The sequence below is a fragment of the Triturus cristatus genome, chromosome 3_1 (genome assembly GCF_964204655.1).
Source record: "Triturus cristatus chromosome 3_1, aTriCri1.1, whole genome shotgun sequence".
Taxonomy (NCBI): domain Eukaryota; kingdom Metazoa; phylum Chordata; class Amphibia; order Caudata; family Salamandridae; genus Triturus; species Triturus cristatus.
In genome coordinates, this window is record NC_140583.1 from 615,773,925 (window position 1) to 615,797,676 (window position 23,752).

At 44.9% G+C, this 23,752-nt stretch overlaps 1 protein-coding gene across 4 annotated transcripts in view; it reads right to left on the reverse strand.

Annotated features, from left to right (window-relative positions):
* PCSK6 (proprotein convertase subtilisin/kexin type 6) overlaps positions 1 to 23,752 on the reverse strand; it is a 1,413,069-nt gene that overhangs the window by 85,718 nt on the left and 1,303,599 nt on the right. For all 4 annotated transcript variants that reach the window (XM_085644552.1, XM_085644551.1, XM_085644550.1 and 1 more), the window contains one exon: positions 770 to 857. In XM_085644552.1, the coding sequence (XP_085500678.1) occupies positions 770 to 857 (88 nt within the window). The remainder of the gene's footprint in view (positions 1 to 769; positions 858 to 23,752) is intronic.

The following is a 23,752-nucleotide window of genomic DNA, read 5'->3' on the forward strand; positions in this document are numbered from 1 at the left end:
ATGAAAAAACTGGGGTGTCTCACAAAGGGGCGTGGCCGATGTAATTAAGGGCGTGGCTTAAAAACACCTCAGCTAAAAATCTGTGCTTAGCATAGTGTGCCACCCGTCTGGTATTTTGCTGTTTCTTACATTACATCTATATGTATAATAATACAAGTAACGTTGTACCTAAAACAAGCCAGGACGATAGGCTTTGCCAATGGTTGTTAGTTGCATAAGATAAATAAGAAAGTTGTACATAATATTGAAAATGCTTCCATTCTGAAATCATGAGACTGTGAAAGAACTATAACGAGTCTCTTTAAAGTTACATCAAAAGCAGCGAAGGGTGGTACTGTTGCAGAGGTAAGTTTATTTTCACCCTGCGAGTGAGGACACAAATGGAGAGCCCGATAGGAGCCCGTCTCGGCACCTGCTTTTTAGAACTGCTGGTGCTGAGCACCGGCAGGACCCGGCCCACTTAAAGCCCTGCCTGTAGTAGACTGTGGAAAATCTATTTAAACAGAAATCACCATGCCAAGCCCTTTACATATTAACAGAATCCATTTACATTCCTCCTTACCCTTCTGAAATGATGTGCAGGTAACCTTTCAATGGGAGAATTACTTCACCAAATACACTGCCAGCCGAATGTCAAGATTTGTATGCAAATGAGTATAATTTCTAGCTTTAACCTTTCTAGAGAGCGTCTCCAAAGCGATTGATTCCACGGGCTCCTCCATTCTGATAGAAACAAGGAGTGTGGAAATTAACGGAGCCCCCGTCTTACCTGAATCCATCCCGGCACACGGTGCAGGTGTCCCAGTCGCCAACACATTTCCTACAGGTTTCCTGGCATTTCAAGCAGAGCTTGTGACCTTTAAAAACAAAAAAAGATCTCAGCATGACGTCAGGGTATTAAAAGAACCTAGAGGGGGCGCAAGGAGACGAGGCGCGAGGCTTTGATGCGTGAAGCATTAGAAACAGCCGCGAGCCTGGAGATAAAAGGCCTCTTCCATAAAAAAAAGAGAATTCTTCCTGACATTTCAATATTAAGTTCGAGTCACTTTATAATAGCAATCCTACCTGTAGATTAAACCGCCAAGTTATTTTACGCTTCCTGGCACTGAAGTAGCAGGACAAAGTTTTCTATTTTGTTGACCTCCGCGCTGTTCTTCTTTCATTTCACCTAGGGTAGGTATCCCTTGGGTGAACCAGGGACAGTTTATATCCTATTCAATCTAGCTTAATTCGCCATCTCTCAGACACATGTCGCTCACCCCTTGATTGGCCCAAGCATAGATGCCTTCTCACTGAACTTATCATAGTCTTCCCACGAAAAATCTACTCACACGTCAGTATACACAAAACGTCACAACTTGCTCCATCTTTGAAATTGGCAAATAGGAACTTTCTTCTGATGAACTTAAACATCTGCACAGGCAAAAAGAGAATTGTTTCTCTCTGCATTTTACATCAAATCTTTTATTCTGGTCACCCATCGTACCTGGCACAGCATTTTACTAGGCTGTCCTCTAATCGCAGACCCAGATCTGCAGCAGCTAAACTTTCTACCACTTCTTAAGTTTCAAAAGATAAGTTTATTAAGAGTATGTCAAAAAAGGAAACAACAACATATCAAATAACATAACATCAAAAGGAAACAATACTGAACATATCAATAATGGCATATAGGCAAGTAGTCATAGAAGAAAAGAAAATTCATGGCAAAGGTGAAAAGGGTAGAGAGAAGGAAAACGGGTTCAAAAATGTGTAAGCGTATGATTAAAACAAAAATACATTTGATCAATAAAGATTAGAAAAAATGATAAAAACCAGAGAAATCAAGGGGGTTGAGCAACTTCTTGGATACTTGGTATTGGAGCAAAGGATCTTTGAGCACTTTCATCCAAAAACAGCGTAACAGGAGACCATAAAAGTAATCTCTTTCGTTTCGGAGACATGGGAAAAACTAAAGTTGTGTCAAGTCTGATTATGGCAAACAGCAGCCACAGCCCGTATAGGGCTTGTCACCGGGCGGTGACCTAGGGCGGATGGGCAGGGTGGGGGTTGTAAAATGCAGCAAACGGACAATTTCAGGTAAGTAATGAAAAAAACAAATTTTATTGCGCGCGCTGCATTCATTCGTCTGTTTGCCGCATTTTACAACCCCCCACCCCGCCCCTCCCCCGCCCCACGTCACCGCCTGGTGGCATGCCCTATACGGGCCGTGGTTGGCAAACAGAGTACCACCAAGCTAAATACAAGAGTTTGGAGTTATCCTTCCAATATTTTGTTATCTGCTGAAACGCCATAGCCACTAACAGGTCAATGATTTGCGTTTGTGTTCTTGGCTTATTCCAACCATTGCAGAGGCTACCTAGAAAATTATTTGCAAATGTAACAGGATTGTTCGTCCCAAAATAGCATTAATTTAGGACCAGACTGATTTCCAAAACTAAGACTTGTGGACATGAAAAAAGTAAGTGTTGAAGATTTGCCTGTGGGATGAACAAGACTAACAAGTATTGGAAGTGCCAGAATGCATTTTATGTAGGGAAGCTGGTGTTAGCAACAATCGATTATAAATAAAACAAGCATTTGGAATGCAATAGGTCTCGCATTTACATGAGTTTAAGCTATTGGCATTGTAAATGATAATGCCTTTTATTTATGTTTTAAAAACCAAAACCTAAATAAAAGGCGTTGTCATGTACAATGCCAGTAGCTCAAACTCGCGTAAATGCGAGAACTAGGGCATTGAAAATGCTTGTTTTTTTAGTTTTCTCTTGAAACGTCTAGTGTTTCAAGAGAACACAAAAACAAAAGTGATATTTTGTGAAATCCTTGCCAAAACGGGCACAAACAAATGCCCCATTTTAAAAGAGATATCTCAAGGACAAAGACTGACTTGACAAGCATCCAGAGGCTCAGAAAACAGTCTAGCTGAACCATGAACTCAGAGGCCAGGGCCTATCAAAGCTCCCAATCGCAAGAGGCATATCTTACGTGGCCCTTTTGCAGTCCCTCCCCCTGCGCTGGAGTCCAATGACCCCACTGTGGTTCCACCCAACACTCCGCAACGGTGGCCCAGAGATATCAAAACCAGACGCTCGGCAGCTTCGTCAGGTGAAACACTGGTTACTGCTGCTAAACAAACCTCTGCAGGTCTCCGGCAGAGTTAGCAGAGGAATGTGGTTATGAAGTCTATTTAATCTAATCACGAATCGTGAATTTAGCATCATTATCGCCCAAAACAGCTTAGTATGTAAGGAATTAAGAGACGGAGTCCTGCTTTATGTGCCCTGTAAAAATAAGGGGACAGGTCCAGTCGGACAGTAAACCGAGTGTGCATACCAAGTAAAATACATCAAACCGAGCACAAATTGTGAATGAGGGCAAGTTAAGATATCCTTCTTGCACAGCCAAAAGTCCAATCTTTAGCAGATAGGTGACTGAACGTACATTTTCAGTGGTATTGGTAACTGTGGTACTTTTGATAACCGGTCCTGTAGCATTCCATAAGGTAAAGAAAAATGTGTTATGTTCATGTCTTTTGTAGACGGGTCAACAATGAAGCAAGCAGTGTTTGTTTTCCTCATGAAAAAAAATCTGATTGTATGCAATAACAAGCATGGCCAGCGCCATTTATATTTGCTTTTGTGTAGCTAGATGGTTTTAACGAAGCTTCATGAAAATATTGCGTCCATGAATTTGTGTTAGAAGGCTTGCACTGCTGCTGTCTATAGGCAGCAGCAGTGCAATTATTCTAACACAAATAACAGGCCAGGGTAGGTGTCAAAGTACCCCTCAAACTCACAAGTGGTAGAACACAAGTGAAGACTTCCTCATACACACGGTACACGTTCTGTAGATGTATACAGAAGCAGTGTGGTTGGGGTGTGTGTGTCTGTGTATTTTTTAAGTGTTAGTAAACCCTGACAAAGTTAGAGAAATGCCATCGATGTGAGGACATAAGTCCTGTGAGGACCAGTCCTCAAAGAGTGTGTAGGTATTTTGGAGCGGGTGTATCAGAAATTAAAAGCACAGCGATATTTACTGTGTACCACGCAACAACCTATCCCGGTATCACTGCGCCTGTGGAGTTAGAATAGTAGATACACACTTCACTACACTCAATGATTTGTCTGCATATATAGTGTGTGTTTACGCGCATGTGTATTTCGAGTCTGGTTGGGCCAAGCCAGCCCTCACGTCACCCAGTACCTCCGCCAGCAGCATGTGATCAGTAAGCTCGCTTCGTATTCGTAGTGTGTTTCGCCAATGAATAGAAGCATCCAAAATCTACGAGACAAATCTGACTGAGCGTATATGATCCTGTTACCCAGGCCTATAACGATTATGAGATAAAGAATGTGGTGGTAGGGAAGTATAGGGTACATTAAAATGATTGCAAATTGCAGAAAAATATAGGTTTTGTGCGTTTTTTTTTTTATATAACGCTTTTTTCTCCTGACGAGGCGTTGAAATCTACTGTTTGCCACAGGCATAATCTCGGAAGGATTGATAAAGAATAGGGTCAATTTAGCAAAAAAACGATGTAATAATAATCTGTGGTCAAAATGGTCTGAACCTATATTCCCTCGAGAACGTGGCACTTCGAACCAGATTGATCCTGCTGGAGCAGGGCCAACGCTGCGTCTGGCTTCTGTCTGCGGTGACGCAAGGAAGATGTTGCCTGGTGGGTGAAGAGCGCAGCGTGAAGCCACTTTGAAAGTGAATGGAACGCGGAGCCGTCAGCGCCATGTGTGCTGTGGAGGCAATCAGCGTCCGCTGTTATATCTGGCTCACAACAACACGTCAGTAGAAAGGTGACATGGGGTTGTGGGGTGAGCAGCAGGAAGAGTTCCGAACAGTAGAGAGGGTTCAGGGGTTGTGGGGTGAGCAGCAGGAAGAGAGTTGAACAGTAGAGAGGGTTCAGGCAGAGTATCTGTGAACTGGCGGCAGAGTCTGAGCGAGTGGGGCAAACACTTCAAACCCGCTGTGTAAAGTAAAATAATGGAGAAGGGCGGGGAGAGGGTAAGGGTCACACAGTGGCGGAAACAGCATTACCTGAAATTAGAGGGGGCAGAAATATGGCATCAGGCAAAAGGTAGAGAAGTGAGGGTGCAAAGAAATCGCAAATAGCATGAAGTAACAAGCTACAAACTAAAAAAAAGCCAATCACAGGTGGTGATCCCATAAAAGGTAATCACAAATGCGGCACAGGCAAGACTTCCACGGTTGCTATCCATAAACGAGGGTAAAGAGAATGTCTCCGTGAGCCTTGTGCTCGGCTGGCGCCTCGGGCATGTTTACTACGGGAACACATGGGAATGCAAAGCCATTAATCAAGCAGGATGGCTCTGTCTCCCTTCACGCCCAGGGAGGAGGGAGATGCGAGCAGAGCATCAAAGGGCTGGGTGAGAAGGGAGGGGGGAATGCAAGGGTCAAAGCGGTGAAAGTGAAACTAATGGAGCAGAGCCTCAAAGGGCTGGGTGAGAAGGGAGGGGGGAATGCAATGAGCAGAGGAGCAGCTGTGCACGTGCATGTGATCTCGTGCACTCAAGGTTTAGGCCAGCCAAAAGACTGGGTAGCACTTTGAAAATCCCACATATAAAATGTCTCTTCGAGCCTTTGGCTCGCGAGACCTAAAAAAGTTGTGTGACACTAGCTGCTCTGGAAGACTTTCTAATTTTCGTCCAGATCTTATCCCATATAGATATGGGCCAAATTATGCCTAATTCAGTCTCCCAGGAAACGTCAATCTTTATTTTGGGTCTTGGTAAAAGTGGGGATAATAAGCAAGTGTATAAAGTGGAGGCTTTAGGCGCTCTACAGAGGATGTTCGACCAGGCATGATCTAGAGACGGAGGGGTATGGGGTAAGGATTGAAAATATGAGTAAGAATCCAATATGGCAGAGCAAAGGGTAAGAAATTTGTGTGAAAATGATGAAGGTAAGTGAAAAAGAGAACAAGCTTTTGAAAAAGTGAGAAGGGTGTCATCTTCAAATAACTGATGTACCCATAAAATGCCTCTATCTCTCCAGATTTTCCAATAAATCATTATTTCTTGATGCAAATAAAATTATTATGCCATATGGTGGAGTTGAGAAGTGTATTAAAATCGTGTGGCTCGACATGAAGAAGTTTATTCAAACTGTTGCACAAGTATTTAATAGGCATGTGTAATTTTTGCGGTTTCCTCGTAAAGGATAAATATTCCTGAAATGAAAATGGGGAAATAAAGAAAGTCTCTAAATCGATCCAAAGAGGTAAATCAGGAGAAGGAACAGACAACCATTTAGATACATAAGTAAGTAAAAAGGCCTTATGGTATTTGCGAAAATCAGGGAAGCGGATACCTCCTTCAGATTTCGGACGCGACAACTTTAGTAAGGACATTCTAGGTTTTTTGTTCAGCCAAAGAAAAGAAGTAAGAATGGAGTTAATTTTGTGAAACCATTTTGTAGGAATGGGTACTGGAATATTAGAGAGAAGATAGAGGACAATAGGCGTTAACATCATTTTAATGGTGTCAAGGCGACCCCACCATGAGGGATATAAAGGGTGCCATTTAGTCGTGAGAGAGCTGAGCTTCTCAATACATTTATTAAAATTAAGAGTAATTGATGATTTAATGGAGGAAGTGAACCATATGCCAAGATATTATATGTGAAGGGGACTCCAAGTAGAATTGGAAAGAGAGAAATCCTCTTTAAAAGTATATTTAGATAAGGTCAAAATGTCACACTTGTCATTGTTTAATCTGTATCCCGAAACTAAAGAATATGATTTGACTTCATTCAAAAAGGCTGGCATGGAAGTGTGAGGTTGGGAAAGTAATAAAAGAACAACATCAGCATAAGCATCTGTAGAGAGTTAGAGGTGTAACCCGTGAAAGATTGATTTTGTCTTATTTTAGACAAAAAGGGTTCAAGGGCTAAATTAATGAGGAAAGGAGATAAAGGACAGCTTCGCTGTACTCCTCTATGGAGAGTAAAATAGGGAGATGTAAGTCCGTTAGCAAAAATGGCAGCTTTAGAAAAATAGCAGAAAAATCAAGGAGATGATTTTGGGGCCAAAACCAAACCATTTTAATGTCTGAAAGAGGAAAGGCCAATTTACTCTATCAAAAGCTTTCTCAGCGTCTAGGGCAATGGCAGCGAGGGGCTCTGAAAGATTTGGCGATTTGGAGATAATGTCGAAGAACAAACGGGTGTTATCATTAATAGATCTTCCTTTTATGAAACCCGATTGTTCCCTACCTAAGAGGTAGGGCAGAAAAGATTCCATTCGAAGAGCTAATGATTTCGAGAAGATTTTATAGTTTAGGAAATGGGTTGGTAATTTTTGCAATAATGTAAATCCTTCCCCTCCTTTGATATAAAACAGATTAAGGCTACCAGAAAAGTACCAGAGGAATTGCCAGAAGAGAGAAAAGAGGAAATTAAAGTATGCAATTGAACTATTATTTGGGCAAAATGTAAATAGAATTCAACAGTGAATCCATCAGGACCGGGGGCCTTATATTTCTTAAGGGATTTATGAGCATGAAGTAAATCAGTCGGAGTTAAATCAGTTTCAAGGAGGTCAAGATGAAGAGACGGGGATGAGCGTTTGTGAATTGAGGAAATATACAGGGAAATAGCATCCTCAGTGGGAAGGAGTTCAGGAGTATAAAGTTGTTCATAAAATTGAACACACTGTTGTAAGATGTCAGCCTCTTTATATTTAGAATATTTAGATTTGATATTATGGACTCAATATGAAGCTTGTTTTGTTTGGTCTTTAAATAATTGGCTAGTAGTTTGCCAGATTTATTTTGTCCACCATATAATTTAGCACTAGTTTTTAAAAGAAACAGAGAAGCTGCGTCAGTCATGTCCTTATTATATTGAATTTTGGCATTGATGAGATCGGTTAGGCAATTTTTCGATTTGGGAGTATAATACGTATGTTCCAATTTCTTTATCTTTGAGAGGAGTTCCATATTTAAAGCTCGGGCTGTTTTCCGTTTATTAGAAGTGAACTTTCTACCACATCTAAATTAAACTTTCCAGATGGGGGTGAAACTCCCTCAAGGTTGTTTGCCTCAAACTATGGAATAGTCTCCCTTTCTGTCTTACAAATGACCTTCCCTAAGTAATTTTTTTTTTTAAACTTGAAAACATGGCTGTTGGACCTGACATCCTTTGCGTGGTGTTCCCACAACTTATTGCCTTCCTGCGTCCTGTTTTTGCTTGACATAGGACCCTGCACACTTTACCACTGCTAACCAGTACTGCAGTGCGTGTGCTCTCTCCCTTAATCATGGTAACAATGTTTTACACCTGATTGGCAAATTAAATTTTCTCAAAGTCCCTAATTAAAGTGGTACTACATGTACTCAGGGCCTGTAAATTAAATGCTAATTATGGGCCTGCAGCACTACCACCCACTTCACTAGCATTTAAACATGTCTCAGGGCTACCATTGCAGCCTGTATGTGCAGTTTTAAACTGCCATTTCAACTTGGCAAGATAAACCTCTTGCCAGGCCCAAACCTCCCTTTTTATTACAAATATGCCACCTCTAGGGTAGACCCTAAACAGCCCAGAGGGCAGGCTACAGTGTATTTAAAATTATGGATATGTATTTTTAAGTTTTCCATGTCCTTGTAGTGAAAAAACCCTTAAAGTTTTTTTACACTACGGTGAGGCCTACCTCTCCAATAGGATAACACTGGGTTCACTTGTTGCATTTAATACGTGATAACTTTCAATTGGGAGCAGGAAGTAATATCGAGTCTGGTGTCTAAAGAAATGTAATTTAAAGCCCACTTTAATGGAAACGTTGGATTTTAAGTTACAATTCTGAAAATACCACTTTTAGAAAGTTAGCACTTTCCCGTCCAAACCACCTGGTGCCTGCAGCCTGTTTACTGTGTCACATGATTAGGTGTAGCTGGCAGATGGCCTTTGTACATTGCTCCTAGACCTTGAGACAAAGGGCCATAGGCGTTGGCAGGATCGGCCATCTCTAACTTGATAAGGGGGAGGAGCTGTCACTTACCACACTTGGATATTACAAAGGTTCTGCCTGAGCACACTCACAAAAGGTTTGACACTAGGCAATTGTGACCTGAGACAATCAGGGAGGTAGGAAATTCCAAGCACCTCTGAGGGAGGAAACCTCCAGAACCTTCTCCAACTGCAAAGTGGACACCAGGTATAAATATTAGACCCTTTGATCCAACTCTTCAGTACACATCTGGATCTGTGGCAGACTCAGACGAAGGACTGATTTGCAAGAAGGGCTGCTAATCTGTTGCCCTGCTACAGTGCTGCCAAATAGACCACCAGAGCTACTCAAAGGGCTAGGTGGCTGGCATCCTGACTAGAGCCTCAGGAACTGAAGGATCTAACTATCTTAACCCAGCACCTAGACTCAGTCTGCTGTGAGTCCTACCCATCCCAAGTATTGCCATTCCAGTCCTGGACCCTTGGAACTGCGCCTGAAGATGCTCTGCCAGTGCAGCTGTGTTCCCTAGTAGAACCGGTGCAGCGTGACGTATCACCTTCCAAAACTCGGCATCGGAATCACAGCACGTCGCATCACCTCACAAAAGTTTGCGTCATCTCAGCTGCGCAAAGCATCCTCAATGCGGGACTCCAAATCATTCCGTAACCAGGATTTAAGGTACTCTTGTTCAGTATGCCTAACTGGGCCCCTGTATTCAGCCCACATTCCTTCGCAGTTGGCCTGAAGTTGTATGCACAGTTGGTGCTTTGCACTTCGACACTATTTTTACTGAAATCTTTAAAATTGCATATCTCTGGTCTCACTTATTGGATTTTTGCCGTTTTTGTGTCAAATAATTTATTAAATTTTACTATGTCTAAATTGATGAGGGATTTTTATCGTGTTGTGTGTTAACATTATTACCGTATGTGTGCAGCAAAAAATACATTACCCATTGCCTCTAAGTTAATTAAACCTGACTTATTTTGTACCAAGCTACCAGAGGGTTAAGAACAGGTTAATTTGGGGTTTGTTTATGTTTCCCCCTGGCAGAGAATGTGGTTCCTGTTTGAGTAGGATTTCACACCCCCAGAAATCCAAATAAAAATAATGGCTATTACAACATGAATAATAGGAGTTTTATCTTTTTTCCATTTGCACCCTCTGACTTTTACCACAAAGTGGTGTTTTTGAAAACAGAGAGGTAGTAGTGGTACAACTATCGCACCTCCTATTGAAATCAATATATTCTGGATGTAGTATAGTAGGCAAGTAACTTAAGTTGGTGGTTCCTTGGTATCTCACACCCTACTACCAATAGGTACAAACAACAAAAAACTCAAGGGTCCACTGTACACATTTGAGATAATATGGAGATACCATAGCACTCAAAAAAGGGTCCAGTAAATCACAGTCCACCAGGTAGGGTTCGTAGAAAATCCTGTACAAAGGATTTATTGAATCATAGAAAATTCAGTATTTCATTGTGAATATGACATCATAACAACAGCCAAATCGTGTTTTGTCACAACAAGTGACCTTTTCAAAGCTAATAGTGTCAAGATGAACAGCAAGACTCAATGAGTTGAATGGAAGGATCCTGCATAAAGGAGTCATCAGTGAATTTGGTTCTTCCGGTATAGTAGTCATCAAACACTCAAGCAATAGAGTAGCAATACTGGTAGCAGCGTGAACACAATACCCTCTGTCAAAAACCTTGAGATCTTCAGTATCATCCAAAAGAAGAGAACAACATTAATATAGGTAAGTGTTACACCTGGCATCATTTGGTGTGGTTTCCCCTGTCTTTTTGATTCTGACCTCCTGTTTTTGACTGTGTGCTGAACTTCAGTTTTGCTGGGTTTAGGATTCTGGGCCCTTTTTCACTTCTGACCAGTGCTAAAGTGCATGTGCTCCATGCCTAAAATTTAAGGCATTTGGTTTCTCCATGATTGGCATATTTGATTTACTAAAAAGTCGCTAGTACAGTGCACTACATGTGTTCAGGGCCTGTAAATTAAATGCTATTAGTAGGCCTGCAGAACCGATTGTGCCACCCACATGAGTAGCCCTTCAAACCTGTATCAGGCTTGCCACTGCAGAGCTTGTGTGTGCAGTTTTTAGCTGCCATGTTGACCTGGCAAGTTCACCTACTTTCCTGGCTCAAACCTTAACTTATATAATATGTAAGGCATCCCAAAGGTAGGCCCTAGGTAGCCCCATGGGCAGGGTGCAATGTTTTTAAAAGGTAGGGCATGTGTTTGAGTTTTACATGTCATGGTAGTGAAAAACTGATACATTTGTTTTGCACTACAGCAAGGCCTATCTCTCCCATAGGTTAGCACTGGAGTATCTTGTAACATTTTGCGAGTGCAACTACCAATTGGGAGCTGATAGAAAGATTATGTTTGGTGTCTCTGGACTACCAATTTAACCCCTTCAGCGCGGCGCGGATTTCCGCGCCACGCTGAAGATTCCGTGCGCGGGCGGGGCCATGACGGAACGGTTCCGTCATAAGCACAGCCCAACCGACGTGCATGACGGAACCGTTCCGTCAAGCGCGTCGAAGGGGTTAAAAACACATCTTTTAGTGAAGTTATTTTTTAAATTGCAGTTTTGAAAATGCCACTTTATAAAGTTAAACCAAAGGGGATGATGGACGGAGTGTTGAACATTGCAAGCATTCACCCCCAGTCAACTGATCTGGGTTTAATCCATCATCGTTCTTTAGCTCACCCCGCCACCCCAGTTCAGACATGGCCATATGCAAATCAGTCTGACCCTGTGCCTCATGGGAACAGTCCAGCCTGAACTGCCAAGCCATGTCTTCCCTGGACCGGAAACAAGCATCCTGGGACCGATTTCTGGCTAATTAGTCGTCATCAGCCAGGCTAGCTTGAATCCAATGACAAAGTGAGCAAGGGATCCACGTCTGGGCATACCCTGCCAACTTAGGGCGAACAAAGCAAAACCAAAGGGGATGATGGACGGAGTGTTGAACATTGCAAGCACTCACCCCCAGTCAACTGATCTGGGTTTAATCCATCATCATTCTTTAGCTCACTCCACCACCCCAGTTCGGACATGGCCATATGCAAATCAGTCTGACCCTGTGCCTCATGGGAACAGTCCAGCCCGAACTGCCAAGCCATGTCTTCCCTGGACCGGAAACAAGCATCCTGGGACTGGTTTCTGGCTAATCAGCCGTCATCAGATTTGCATATGGCTGGGTCCAAACTGGAATGGCATGGTGAGCAAAAAAACGATGGATTTAGGCCCAGATCTCTGTACTGGGGTGAATGTATGACATTGTTCTGCATTCTGTCCATCAATTGTTTTTGCGTTTGTCACCCCAAGTGGGACGGGTATGCCCTGACGTGGGTCCCGTGCTCTCCATGCCACTGGAGTCAAGCTATCCTGGCTGATAAGGGCTGAAACCCCGAAACCGGTCCTAGGATGCTTGTTTCCAGTCCAGGGAGGACCTGGCCTGGCAGTTCGGGCTGTACTGTTCCCATTGGACGCAGGGTCAAGACTGATTTGCATATGGCTGGGTCCAAACTGGAATGGCATGGTGAGCAAAAAAACAATGGATTTAGGCCCAGATCTCTGTACTGGGGTGAATGCATGACATTGTTCTGCAATCTGTCCATCAATTGTTGTTTTTACTTTTAGAAAGTTGGCATTTTTTTACTTTAACCATTCTGTGCCTCTCCCTGTCCCTAGGATACACGTCTGGGTCACGGTGACAGCTGGGCTTTGTAAATTCACTCTAGACAGTCGCACACAAAGGGAGCTGTGGTGTGCCCTGCATATCCTGATGTCCCATCACCAGGCTGATGGGTCTTCCTGAGCTATAGTGGTGGGAGGAGTTGACCCTTGCACATAAATAGGGCTGCACCTGTCCCAACACACAGAGATGCATACCCCCTTGTAGTGTGTCTAGAGCCAAGGCCAGGAAGGGAAGGGTCTTGGCACTATATAGACCTATCTTTGAAGTCCCCCTACTTTAAAGGCTAAAATGGGTATGAGTACTGGACCTCTGACACAATATACTCAGAATACTTCTGGACTGAGGACATTCTGCCAGGAAGAAGAGCTGTTGAGGTGCCAGGAGGGACTGCCACTTTGCTGCTTACTTTGCTGTGTTGGCCTGCTGCTTCTTGCCTGTGAGTGAGAGGACTGGACTTTACTCTCTATATTTTGATTTCTAAAGTTATCCAAGGGCTTGACTGAGCTTGCCTCCTGTTGTCGAAGTCTCAGGAACATCAAAGACTTCACCTGCATCTTGCTACCAGCACCTGGGCTCCTCTGCTGTGAGGCCTGACCTGCCAAATGGCGCCAGATCCAGCCCTGGGCCCTTGGAGGTGAATGTTGTGCTGCAACCAAGAAAACAACGAATCGACCCAAAGAGTCATTTCTGAACCGGTGCATGCCTGCAAAATCAATGCATTGCTGCTGCCTGCACCAAAGTTGTGGATACCACTCGCCGATTGTGCAATGCAACGACCTCAACTTTCAATGCAGCGCCGACGTCCATGGTGCACCATCCCAACTCCTATGCATTTCCGGTCCGGCCCTGCGCGGCTTCCGACTGACGCCTCACCTTAAGCCAACAGGTTTGACTTCGACGCCGAGGAATCGGCACACCGCACTCTTGACATTGAACCATCCTCGACACCGCATCACCTTCAGGAAGTAAGGTCTCACACCAGCAACCGATGCATCACCTCCTCTGCACATCACAGCATCCTTGCGCGCTAAAGCTTCAACGACTTTGCACTGCTTTCAGGAACCTATGAATTACCTGCATCCGCAACGCCTCCTCTGTGCGATGCATCATCTTTGGTTTCTGACGCATCTAAGGTACTGTAAGGGGGTCTCTGTGTGACTTCTGTATCCAGCCCACACTCCATCGTGGTCAGATTGAACATTTAGATTTGTCTTGGGCAAGCACTACCAGATAGACCCAGTTGGAGCTATAGACTTGAAAACAATGTATTTTGATTTAATCTTTAGAAATTCATATCTTGACTTGTGTAAGGTGGATTTTTGATGTTCTGGTCTTGTTTTACTCAGATAAATAGTGCCTATGTTTCTAAACTGGTGTGGAGTACTTTTATGGTGTTTTAACTCTGTTAATGTGTGTGTACGCACAACTACTTTACATATTGCCTGTTTAGTTTAGCCTGACTGCTCTGTTCCAAACTACCATGGGGTGAGCACAGGTAAACCTTTAGTGTATACTATACTTACCCTGACTCGAGTGCGGATCCATACCTGGACAGGGTGCATACCTCTGCTAATTTGAGAGACCATTTCTAACAGTAGGTATGCACAAAATAACACAAGAGGTGTCGCTTAAGGTCTTCTACCCCATGTGGATCTGGGTACAAGTGACCGCATTGATCAGCCGGCGTGGGATAAGGGTCTTCAAGTATCTCCCCCAAGTGAAATCGCAAAGAAGAAAAATCTTCTGGCGGTCCAATGTGGCACCCAAGATAATTACAAGGTAATGAGCCTAAGTAAGCTCCTACATCTACAAATAAAGTTGCTATGCGACCGCTTGTCAAATAATGAAGCGACGTATAGTCATGGATTTAATGTCAGTTCCTGGTATGTCTTGTAGACAGCCAAATGGATGAGCAGTTAGAGTTGCATTAAATGTAAGACAGCAGAGGCAGTGAGGAGTCCCTGATAAGTTTCAGGGGTCTCACAAGGTGGTGCGGTGTCTGACGATTCACACAGGGGAAGAAGAATAGAGACCTTAAGCAACACCTCTTGTGTTGTTTTGTTCATACTTACCTATATTAATTTTGTTCTCTTCTTTTGGATTATCTTGATGACCTGAGGGTTTTTGAAAGAGGATGCCATGTTCACACTGCTACGAGCATTCCTACTTGATTGCTTGGGCGTTTGATGACTGTTTTACACAGGATCCTTTCATACGACTCATTGAGTCTTGCCGTTCATCTTGACACCATTAGTCTTGTAGTGACGAAAATCGTGTCGGCTGTTGTTATGATGACATATTCACAATGGAATACTGAATTTTCTGCGACTCTATAAATCCTTTAAACAGGATTTTCTATGAACTCTACTTAGTGGACTCTGATTTATCAGACATATCTTTTGAGTGCTATGGTATCTCTATATTATACCAAGGGGTTTATGTTTGCTTTTAATAAATATTCAAATAGACAAATAGTTCGCCTGCCCATTCTTTGTTGCATTCACTGTACATACATAGCCATTAAATTACAAAACATTTCCCTAAGTATAATGCCAAAAATTAAAGGTGAGTCGTTCAGCCTTGTGGAGCTACCTTCTCACATGAGGGGGGGAAAATCAAGGAGAGAGATAAGGTATTGTCATAATTAAAAAATTTCAATAATTTCATAATTAAATGATGAAATTAGTACTCACAAGGAACATCTGTCTTCTACAGTTAATAACAGAAAAATATATGGAAGGGGTATGGAAGGGATACACTGGTGGATATATGTTCACACGTATCCGTCTATCAGAGTAAGTGGTTTCCAAGAATGGGTCAAGATCGAAAGACCAGTCAAAGCTTTAAAACCCAATTACCCTGCATTTAGTAAGTGAGGCATATCGCATGAGCAAATTATAGCACTATATTGAGCCTATGGCTACATGCTCTATTTGGTTGTCTATATGTCTAGGTTTTATTGGAGCAAGGGTTGACATATTTAGTTACTGATTTCCATTTTGTAATTAACCCTGTAGATAACTTACAAGAGGCTACTATCATTAGCCTGGCCAATCATCACCCTGGCTAGGAATTGTGATTGGTCTCCAGTGTTTCAATATAAAGGTTGTGGCTACTGCAACAGCAGCTAAAATCAATCTGTGTTGGAGATTGGGTTACTGGTTGAGGAGGCGAAACCCGACTCAAGCAGGAACCACAATCTCTTTCAGGGTGAAACATAACCAAACCCTAAATTAGCCTGTACTTAACCCTCTGGTGGCTTGGCACAAAAGCAGTCGGGCTTAACTTAGAGACAGTGTATTTATGCAGTAGTTCAAGCAGAAATAAAGTAAAAACACAACACAAGAAAATACTGATTTAGAAAAATAGAATAAAATGTAATAAATAATTTTGCACCAAATCAACAAAAATCCAATCAGGAGAAATAAAGATATGCAATTTTCAAGATTTCAAGTAAGTAAAGCCTGTAAAAGCACAAATCACCACTCATGGCTATCTGGCCGTGCAAGATCATGTGAAAGTCACAAAGTCACGCTGACCAAGATCGCGCGCAGTCTGGATACAGGCAGCAGGTTAGTTCTGCTGAAAGAGTTACCTTCTAAGTCCAGCGCAAGGAGTTCCTTTTGCGGTGGAAGGGGCCGCGAGGAGCAGGGCAAGTGACGTAGATGGTCCTCGATGAAGCACACAGAGCAAGCCAGACGTCACAGATGTTTGTCGTTGTAGCATGAAGATACTGTTGGGCATCATGGATGACCGTGCTGGAGCTTTGCACTGGTTGTCTTCACGAGCTGTCGATGCTGTAGAACAAAGAGCAGTTCTGGCGCTGCTTGATGTCATTGGCAGTCGCTGTAGCGCAAACAGCCGGGCTAACCGGAGCTTCGCATTGACAGGCGGTGCGGCCTTCAAGATCTTGGCGTGAACAGGTCAGTTGGCATTCCCGAAGAGGAGCCTAAAATGTCGGGAGAGCTCATCTGGAGTCACATCAGGGGTCCAGGACCTGAGAGTCACCACTTGGGATTCAGGAAGTCACTACAGCAGAGGCCAGCAGTGCCAAGAAGATTCACCTGCAGGCAGCAGGTAAGCTGGGCAGTTGCAGAAAGCCTCTGGAGCTTCTTATGTCCCTGTATCTCACAAGAGGAGGTCAGCTAGATGACCCTTGGAGTCACTTCAGTCTGGGATGAACAGTGAAGGTCCAGTCTTCTCCCAAAGCAGGGCAGCTGAGCAGCAGAGATGCGGTCCGTCTGGCTGCAAAGCAGCACAGCAGTCATTCTTCTGTAGTATCCACAGGTGCAGGAGTGTTCTGAAGAGTTGTGTCTAGGGTCCAAAATTTACATCTGGTGCCCAGTTTGAAGTAGGAGACGATTTTAGAGAATTCCTTGAAGTTTTCTGCCTCACTTGCCCTGGTTCCAATCTGGCTGCATGAACAATGCAGTGGTGGCAAGTCTTTTGTGTAAAGGCAGTGCACAGCCTATTCACTTGCAAGTGGGGCTGTGCCCATCTCTGTCCCCATCCTGTCAGTTGATGACCCATCCAGGCACACCTAATCTCTTTATTGTGGGGCTGTCTGGGAGGAAAAAGCAAAGTATGGTTGTCAACTACACCCACTCATGTGAACCAGGGACAGGCTGCATGCACCAAATAGTTAGGGCAGGAAAATGCCAAATTTTGTAGCATTTCCAAGTGCCACAAGCCGATCTAATCGGCCCTGTGTTAAAAGTGAAACTGCTCAGGCCGATCTGATTGGCCCATGAGCTGACACTCATTTGGGAGGGGTTTATTTCCTGCTATGCCCCTTGAAAATCGAAAATAACCTCTAATTCTACTCAGGAACATCTCCTTCTTACTTCAAAGAGCTGTATTTCTCCATATTCTGTCCAACATGCAGATATTTCGTCTTTTAAAAGTTGCGGAGAAATCATGTTTACAGGACAGAAACCAGTCTGCTCAAAGCTGCACAGGTCCTCCTCCCCCCGTAGAGGGCGCAGAGAGCTCTGAGACATTTCTCTAATCTGCCGTCAGCCCCAGAGACAATATCGGCAACTGTAGTCACATAACACACATAATACATCAATAAACCACACAACACTTTTATAAGTGGAGAAATATTGCTGCAGGTTTATTAGCATAACCAATATGCAAACATGGTGGGTTATCTTACGGGCGATCCGATCCCAGGGCAGGCCAACCCATATGCCGCCTGCCCGTCTGATAAGCCTAAATTACACCGTGGCAGTCGCCAATTGGTGCATACCAAATCTTGGGAGGGGCCACCCCTCCCATCCGTGGACCACCAGTCCACTCGCTTACTCACGCCCCCACCGAAAGAGGTGGGCGGAGCGTCTTATGGCAGCCCCCGGTTGCTCAGACCCACAACCGCCCGTAGGATAACGGGGCGCCGTAGTTCTTCCAGGGGACAACGCTAAACATCCCTGGGTATCCTGGCTTAGCACAACGCTGTGCTGCTACATGAAGTACCCCTTGGTATCTGCAGACTCTGGATCGCCCTGTAACTCCTCCTGCAACACAAAATAACAGGTTAGAAAACCTAACCCCCCCTCACTCCTTGTACCTCCGGCTGCCGGGTAAGCGGAGGGGTGGGTAAGGCGAGACGTCGAGGGACAAGAGGGCGAACATCGCGGGGGGACAACCTAAATACCCTTGTCCCCTCCCCCTTTCCCGGAAGTGGGTCAACCGGACGTCCTCCCTGGCCGTGGCCCAGGGACTAGACCGGTGTCTCCCATGCCTTCCTGTGGCACTAAGGCGGCCGCCCTTTTAGGGGGGGCTACTGCGCAACCCCCCCCGGGCAGCCTTGCATAGTGCCAATATCGGCAACTGTAGTCACATAACACACATAATACATCAATAAACCACACAACACTTTTATAAGTGGAGAAATATTGCTGCAGGTTTATTAGCATAACCAATATGCAAACATGGTGGGTTATCTTACGGGCGATCTGATCCCAGGGCAGGCCAACACCTATGCCGCCTGCCCGTCTGATAAGCCTAAATTACACCGTGGCAGTCGCCAATTGGTGCATACCAAATCTTGGGAGGGGCCACCCCTCCCATCCGTGGACCACCAGTCCACTCGCTTACTCACGCCCCCCCCGAAAGAGGTGGGCGGAGCATCTTATGGCAGCCCCTGGTTGCTCAGACCCACAACCGCCCGTAGGACTAACGGGGCGCCGTAGTTCTTCCAGGGGACAACGCTAAACATCCCTGGGTATCCTGGCTTAGCACAACGCTGTGCTGCTGCATGAAGCACCCCTTGGTATCTGCAGACTCTGGATCGCCCTGTAACTCCTCCACAGCCTTGGGAGTGGCCACCGTCACTACCAGGGCCCCCCACCAAGGTAGGCCTTTTAACTTACAACATGCTGATAACCGGGCTTCCCCAGGTCCAGCCAAAACAAGTCTTAGCCCCTACAGGACCGGAGCCAGCATGCCCCATCAGGACAGGTGCCCCCATTCTTTCAAAACTCCCCGTGGATTTTGACTGATATGACCTGAACCTATAAATAGGCGTTGGTCCAGTGTTACCTTTGCATGGCTGAAGAACAATACCTATGACAAGCCACTGGCCCCGTTCCACCCGTGCTGCCAGGCTCCAACCACAAGGTCGGAATCGCAGTCCTTTAGGGGAATCATCGTGAGTGGGGGGGGGGGGGCAAAATAGATCACACACTCACCAGACAACCGACGCCAGACCAAGGACAAGACAGTGGGAACCGGAGGAACCCACAGTGTGTCCAGCAGAGGCAAAACGGCGAGGCAACTCGGTGCGACCAGACGGCGAGACATCGAGGGACAAGAGGGCGAACATCGCGGGGGAGCAACCTAAATACCCTTGTCCTCTCCCCCTTTCCCGGAAGTCGGTCAACCGGACGTCCTCCCTGGCCGTGGCCCAGGGACTAGACCGGTGCCTCCCGTGCCTTCCTGTGGTACTAAGGCGGCCGCCCTTTTAGGGGGGGCTACTGCGCAACCCCCCCGGGCAGCCTTGCAGTGCAGCCAGTGTGGGCACGTGACTTGACTGAATCGTCACTTCAGTGTTGGGTTTGAACTGCAGACATACAGAAACCAGCGCAGGTAGGGTTTGTTTATTTCCCAAACAATACATTCACTTTATTTTTTAATCTTGCGTGACACGTTTATTCTCCTTTTTCTTCATTCCTCTCCTTAGCCTCACCCTCCAAATACTCCCACCCTTATTCCCTCCAAATACTCCCACCCTTATTCCCATTTATGTTACTATTATGGGGTCAGTCCGCTGTTCCATGTGTGCAGCTGCCTGTTTCCTAATTGTTTCCACCTTCCAGCTACGTAAGTAAAATGAAAACCCTACAGCCTTTTTCTGTGTATGGGCTGTTACAATCAATTTTGCAAAGTTGTTCCAACTCACCTGCTGCCTTCATATGCCAGTAGCACTGCGCCACGGTTCTTTCAAAAGGCACAGGCCGGCTGACGAGGCTTGCAGTCAGTCTCAGCATGACTGCCTGTGTCACTCCGCTGAATTGGGTCTAACCTCCCATACACAGAAAAAGTCTCTATGGTTTCCATTTTAATTATCAATGTTATCTTATTAGAACACGCAGCACCGAAAGCTGCTGCTCGATGGTTGAAACAATTGGGAAACAGGCAGCTGCACACAAGGCGCAGCGGACTGAACCCATATTAGTGACTCTGTGCCTGCCACTATTGCAAGAGACGCCTGCACAGTGAGTCTGACTCCCGCACCACATGCAGTACTACATGCAGCAAGACTCGAGCACAGGTGACAGCTGAGGTCCGTGTTTTTCATCTTGGGGCCTCACAGCCTTTGACTTGACTGAATGCTGGCGGCAAGGAGGATCCATGGGACAGTGTGGGGGAAGACAGGCTACGACTGCTCTAAATAAATAACATCAATGCTTCAATTATTCTAATATGCCTAAAGCACTAAGAACTGTGCAGTCATGCATTTAAATGTGTAAAAAGTGTGTGAGTACTTATGTAAACCATGCATTCATGTCTATCTACCTCCTTGTCGGACGCTGCCAAGAGCATCCATTTTCAGACGTCACTACTTCCTCATTGAAAAGTTGGTGCGCACATTCATAAACGTTCGATAATGCCTGCTGTGCAAAAAACACACAAACTCTGGAATGCGACTATGCATTCATGTAGTCTGACTCAGCTCAGCTCAGTTTTTAGCTGTCTGTCGTTGGCCCACTTTAGTTCTGTGACGTCTTAGTTTCTCAATGCTCAGTTCAGTTCAGTTCAGTAAATCTTCATTTCGCTGATTAAAAATCAACATAAAAAGTTCAAAATACAAATACAATATACAGTGTACAGTATATTTACATTAGATCTGAACCGACGGACATTAAAAAACAGGTTAAAAACGAAACTTTCAAAAGGCACTTTACAAAGGGCACATTGCATTATTAATTCATCATAATTCAATCACGGGTATTCCTCAATCTTACCGACACTCTCAAGAAATTTACAATCGAGCACAAAGTGCGGGTGTCCACGGCCATTTGTAAAAAATTCAGGGCACTCTTGGCTTCACGTATTTTAGCCTCCTTTAGGATATGAACAAGAAATTTGCGACGAGGGATTTGGTAAAAAGAACACAGAAGTACAAAATGAAGGGTGTCCTGCGGAGACCTATTGTCGCAGCCGCAGGCACCCTTCTGCTCAACCGTTACTGTAAAACCTGGAGGATAAGCTAAAATGTGGTGTAACAGGTTGAGCCTAAAACGACACATTAAAAATCTGTCCTGGTGATTATGCATTAGATATAAATAGGGCTCCATTCCTGCTCCATTACTCACTCGGTGGTGTGCTATAACTGATTTCTTTTAGGAGTCAGTGCTTACTCTTTGTGCTTCAAATTTATCCAGTAGCTCTCTTTTAATCTGGTATCTACATGTGGTGGTAATGGAGGTAGGATCACTGAAAAGAGATAGGTGGTCGATTGAATCCAATGTCTCTTTTATGTACCTCAGCCATGGGATACGTAGGTGGTTGTCCATTTGCAAGCAGTCCCGGGCTATTTGCCTGCTTAGTTCCGCTGCGGGATTCACCCATAACCTGAGCCATAACATAATGGGTCTCAGCTTTACCAAGTCAATATAAGGTAACCCCAGTTCTGTGTGTGTTATTCCTGCTGGGGTACCCTGTGGTAGCTTCAATATCCTCCTAAAAAATTTATCTTCCTCCAGTTGCAGGGGCCTTACATCTCTAAATCCCCAGACCTCCGCTCCGTAAATGGCTTTTGCAGTGCTGACCGCCACATACAGATTCATCACCTGTTCCGGCGACCACATCCCCAGTCTACGAGCAAAGTTATATATAGCCCCATTTGCCGATACCAGCTTTCTGCATCTATCCTCCATTAACAGATCAAACTTTGTATCCCCGTCAAACAGTAGACCCAAATAAGAAAAAGAGCTCACTGTTTCCAATTTGTGCGACCCTATTTTAAAAGCAAATTTCCTGCTTGGTTTCTTGCCAGCTATCATGACATACGATTTGCTCAAATTTACGGACAAATCTAATTCGTCCATAAACTCCACAAATCCATTGACCAATTGTTGTAGGCTCACGGCCGTCCTGGCGAGCAGGACGGCATCGTCAGCATACAGTAGAACCGGTATGTGGCGATTTCCAGCTTTGGGACAATCCACGTTTAAGGCAACCAACCTTCTCTCCAAATCGTTAATGTAGAGAGAGAACAAAAATGGGGCAAGGATACACCCCTGCCTCACTCCGCTCGTACAGGGGAAGGGATCCGTGCACCCCCCCCGTTGTGTAGCGGACCCTGGCAGTGGTGTTCCAGTGCAATTCTTCTAAGATGTCAATGAGTCCAGGCTCAATTCCCAGGTTGGTCATCAGATCCCAAAGTTTGCTCCTGTTCACATTATCGAAGGCTGCCGCCAGGTCCATGAAGCCCATGAATAATGTGCCTTTGCCCGCCTTTGTATATTTAGTTATTAATAGGTACAAATTCAAGCATTGGTCACTGGTAGACTTGCCTGGCCTAAAGCCGTATTGAGTGTCTGCTATAATGTTGTGTTCTTCTGTCCATGACATCAAGCGACTCAAAATTGCCCTGCCCAGTAGTTTGGCCGATACGTCTATCAACGATATTGGTCTGTAGCACTGTGGATTGTCCCTACACCCCTTCTTAAAAATAGGGACAATCAGTGCCGTAGACCAAGACCGTGGCAGACCCGTGGCAATTGCTGCATTTAGGACCCTCGTCATAATGGGAGCCCAAAGATCAGGGTTACTCAGGTAAAGGTCAGGTGGCGTCCCATCAGGCCCGGGTGCTTTGTTGCGAGTTAGCCCTCTGATTGCTTGGGTAATTTCTTGGAGTGAGAATTCCACCTTGCCCGATCGGCATTCCTCCCATCCCCCTATAGTCACAGTATCACTGTCATGATTATACAGACTCTTAAAATGTGCCACCCACTGGTCAGGAAGAATGTTGTTACTGATCCCCGGGGAGTTTTTCTCTTGGAAGCAGGGCCTATTGATAATCCTCCAAAATTCGCTGAAGTCTCTATGTTCCCCCGCTTCCCTCAGGTCCGCCCACACTTCTGCTTGGAGCGTAATCTTCCTCTGCTTGACCTTTGTCTTATATACCTTTCTACATAGGGCTACTGCCTGTTTATCCCTAGTGTAGATTTTGAGACATAGTTTCAATTCCCTAAGTGCTCTCGAGCATTCGGGATTAAACCAGCATGGCTGTGTTACAATTTTTACTGGGCCTTTTGCTTTCAGGAGTTCCCCTATCATGGTGGTTAGTACCTCAAAGGCAGAAACCAAACACCCACCTTCTACTAGGGGATCAAGACAGTCTTCAATTTGGTGTTTGCCTTTTATCACCAAAGATTTATAGACCTCCTCTGCATTGATCTTAGCCCATCTTAGTCGCCTCCCCTGGTCTGTTGGGATCAGTGTAGAGGCGGCCTGTTGAGTTCTACTACGTCCGTCGCTATATTCTAGGAACATTATCAGCGGGTTATGGTCGCTAAAGAGGTTCCAGT